The sequence below is a fragment of the Electrophorus electricus genome, chromosome 20 (genome assembly GCF_013358815.1).
Source record: "Electrophorus electricus isolate fEleEle1 chromosome 20, fEleEle1.pri, whole genome shotgun sequence".
In the NCBI taxonomy this organism is placed as follows: domain Eukaryota; kingdom Metazoa; phylum Chordata; class Actinopteri; order Gymnotiformes; family Gymnotidae; genus Electrophorus; species Electrophorus electricus.
In genome coordinates this window covers 7,388,338-7,390,837 of record NC_049554.1, presented here as the reverse complement: position 1 = coordinate 7,390,837, position 2,500 = coordinate 7,388,338, and the positions used below count along the sequence as shown (strand labels likewise).

At 46.2% G+C, this 2,500-nt stretch overlaps 1 protein-coding gene across 7 annotated transcripts in view; it reads left to right on the top strand.

Annotated features, from left to right (window-relative positions):
* The window catches only part of cadpsa (Ca2+-dependent activator protein for secretion a), a 103,174-nt gene that overhangs the window by 15,048 nt on the left and 85,626 nt on the right, over positions 1-2,500 (top strand). For all 7 annotated transcript variants that reach the window (XM_035520392.1, XM_035520391.1, XM_035520390.1 and 4 more), the window contains exons 3-4: positions 1,091-1,204; positions 2,481-2,500. The exon at positions 2,481-2,500 is cut by the window's right edge and continues 316 nt beyond it. In XM_035520392.1, the coding sequence (XP_035376285.1) occupies positions 1,091-1,204; positions 2,481-2,500 (134 nt within the window). The remainder of the gene's footprint in view (positions 1-1,090; positions 1,205-2,480) is intronic.

Below are 2,500 nucleotides of genomic sequence, written 5' to 3'. Positions count from 1 at the left end.
GTTAATAACACATTATGACTCCTAATAGTTGATTAATTAACTCGTTTATAACTCACATGTTTTGAATGTGTAAGAAGAGGCCAGCGCCTCTGTGCTGGTGGCTGACCCTCTCAGTGGGAGCAGGGAACTGTGGGTAATAGGAGCAGGGAACTGTGGGTAGTAGGGGCAGGGTTTCCTAAGGTCAATTGAACAAAATAAAGAATCATCACAGCTGAGTCTAGAACACTACTATAAATGTCTACCTATAAACATGGGCAGATGAAATAATCAACAAAAATAGTTTTATACAATCATTTTTACATTATTTTTATGCTAATTAATTTCTATTTTATATTTAAAGTAAATGTTTACTAGTTATTTTATTGTACATTTTTAGTGAATTTAGAGAGTGCCTTCCTCTATAGGCTTTAGTTAACTAAACATTAACTTAACATTATGATTTCTTTTATGAAGACTGCCAGCAAATTCACTGAGAACAAGAACATTTTCATGCTTTCTTTTGTGATCATGAGAGTTAGAAAGCCATGCTCCACTGAAAGGTTTGGACACCTGGGATATGGTTTTCAGTGTGGATGTCATGCCACCAGTCTCCCAAGATCACTACAGTTCCCAACATGCTGTTCGTCACCCAGTTAACAACCCAGCCAATCACAGACAGCTCATCAGATCATCATCACCAGATTATTAACATCACCTGTTCTTCTATCTCCAGTGTATTTAAACCTGCCTACTCTTTCTTCCCATTGCAAAGTATTGTCTCCAGTCTCATTGTGCATACCAAGCATTTTTTTTGGATTGTTTTTTGGCTTTCCACTTGGACTGTATTCTCTTTATGATTGTGTTTATTCCTGAACTCATTTTTCTGGCTCTGATTCTGGCTTGTTCTCTGACTACAACTTTGGATCATAATAAAACCCAAACCTTTTATTGCAAACGTCTGACTTTTTCTGCCCCGCTACAGTGGAATTCTGTGATACAGGGAGAATGAGTAAAACGTTCTGTCTCCTTTTGTAGAACCTTCCTTCCTTTAGTGTCTTTATGATTCTGTGATTTACTGATAAACTCTTTTCTCCTCTTCTTTACACTGTAGATCAGTAAACAGCAGCTGCAGGTGGTGAAGGATCACTTCCAGACCTTCTTAAATGGAGAGACTCAGATTGTGGCAGACGAGGCCTTCATCAACGCTGTCCAGAGCTACTATGAGGTGAGACATGGGGGTAAAACATGGGGGTGAGACATAGGCATGAGGCATGGGGTTGAGACATGGGGGTGAGGCAGAGGGGTGAGGCATGGGGGTGAATCAGCTTTACTTTAGAATGTGTTCTAAATATTACACTCATACGTATATTCGTGAGGGCGTGAGGGGATGAGGGGTGTGGGTGGGGGGGGTGAGGGGATGCGGGGGAGGGGGTGGGGTCTCCTCTATCAGATGACGGGCAATTCGGTCATATGAGGACAGAAGAAGGAGTGAAATGGAGAGAGAATGAAGAAGGGCAAATAGAGGGCTGATTGGTCTCAAGTACTGCTTAAAAGCAAACTGAAGAAAAGGCATACGCGTTTTGGGCAGTGAATGTAACTCTAAGAATACCCTCAGGTATTTTCTACTACATTAATTTAGAGAAAAAAGGGTTTCAAAGACACAAACCCCTATAAATGACCTACACACACCAGAAAATATGAGATATAAGAAGCACACACACACCTGAGAACAAATGGGATATCAGAAGATGCAGTACAGAGTAATATTCAGAAAGCGCTGCAGATGAAATGAGAGTGTAGCCCAGAAACATGACACAGAACATGTATGTTCTTCATAGAGGGCACAGATCAAAAACTGAGAAACTTACAAAAACCTACACATGACCAGTGCTGACCTACCTCACAAACACAGCTGTGGGAACAGAGACAAAGGCATCTCCAAGCGGGTGCCTGTGTCTCCAAGCGGGTGCCTGTGTCTCCAAGCGGGTGCCTGTGTCTCCACGCGGGTGCATGTGTCTCCAAGCGGGTGCCTGTGTCTCCACGCGGGTGCCTGTGTCTCCACGCGGGTGCCTGTGTCTCCACGCGGGTGCATGTGTCTCCACGCGGGTGCATGTGTCTCCACGTGGGTGCATGTGTCTCCACGCGGGTGCCTGTGTCTCCAAGCGGGTGCCTGTGTCTCCAAGCGGGTGCCTGTGTCTCCAAGCGGGTGCCTGTGTCTCCACGCGGGTGCCTGTGTCTCCACGCGGGTGCCTGTGTCTCCACGCGGGTGCATGTGTCTCCACGCGGGTGCATGTGTCTCCAAGCGGGTGCATGTGTCTCCAAGCGGGTGCATGTGTCTCCCAGCGGGTGCATGTGTCTCCCAGCGGGTGCATGTGTCTCCAAGTGGGTGCATGTGTCTCCCAGTGGGTGCATGTGTCTCCCAGTGGGTGCATGTGTCTCCAAGCGGGTGCATGTGTCTCCAAGCGGGTGTAGGCTAACCCCCTGACATTGTCTTTGTCCAGGTGTTTCTGAAGAGTGACCG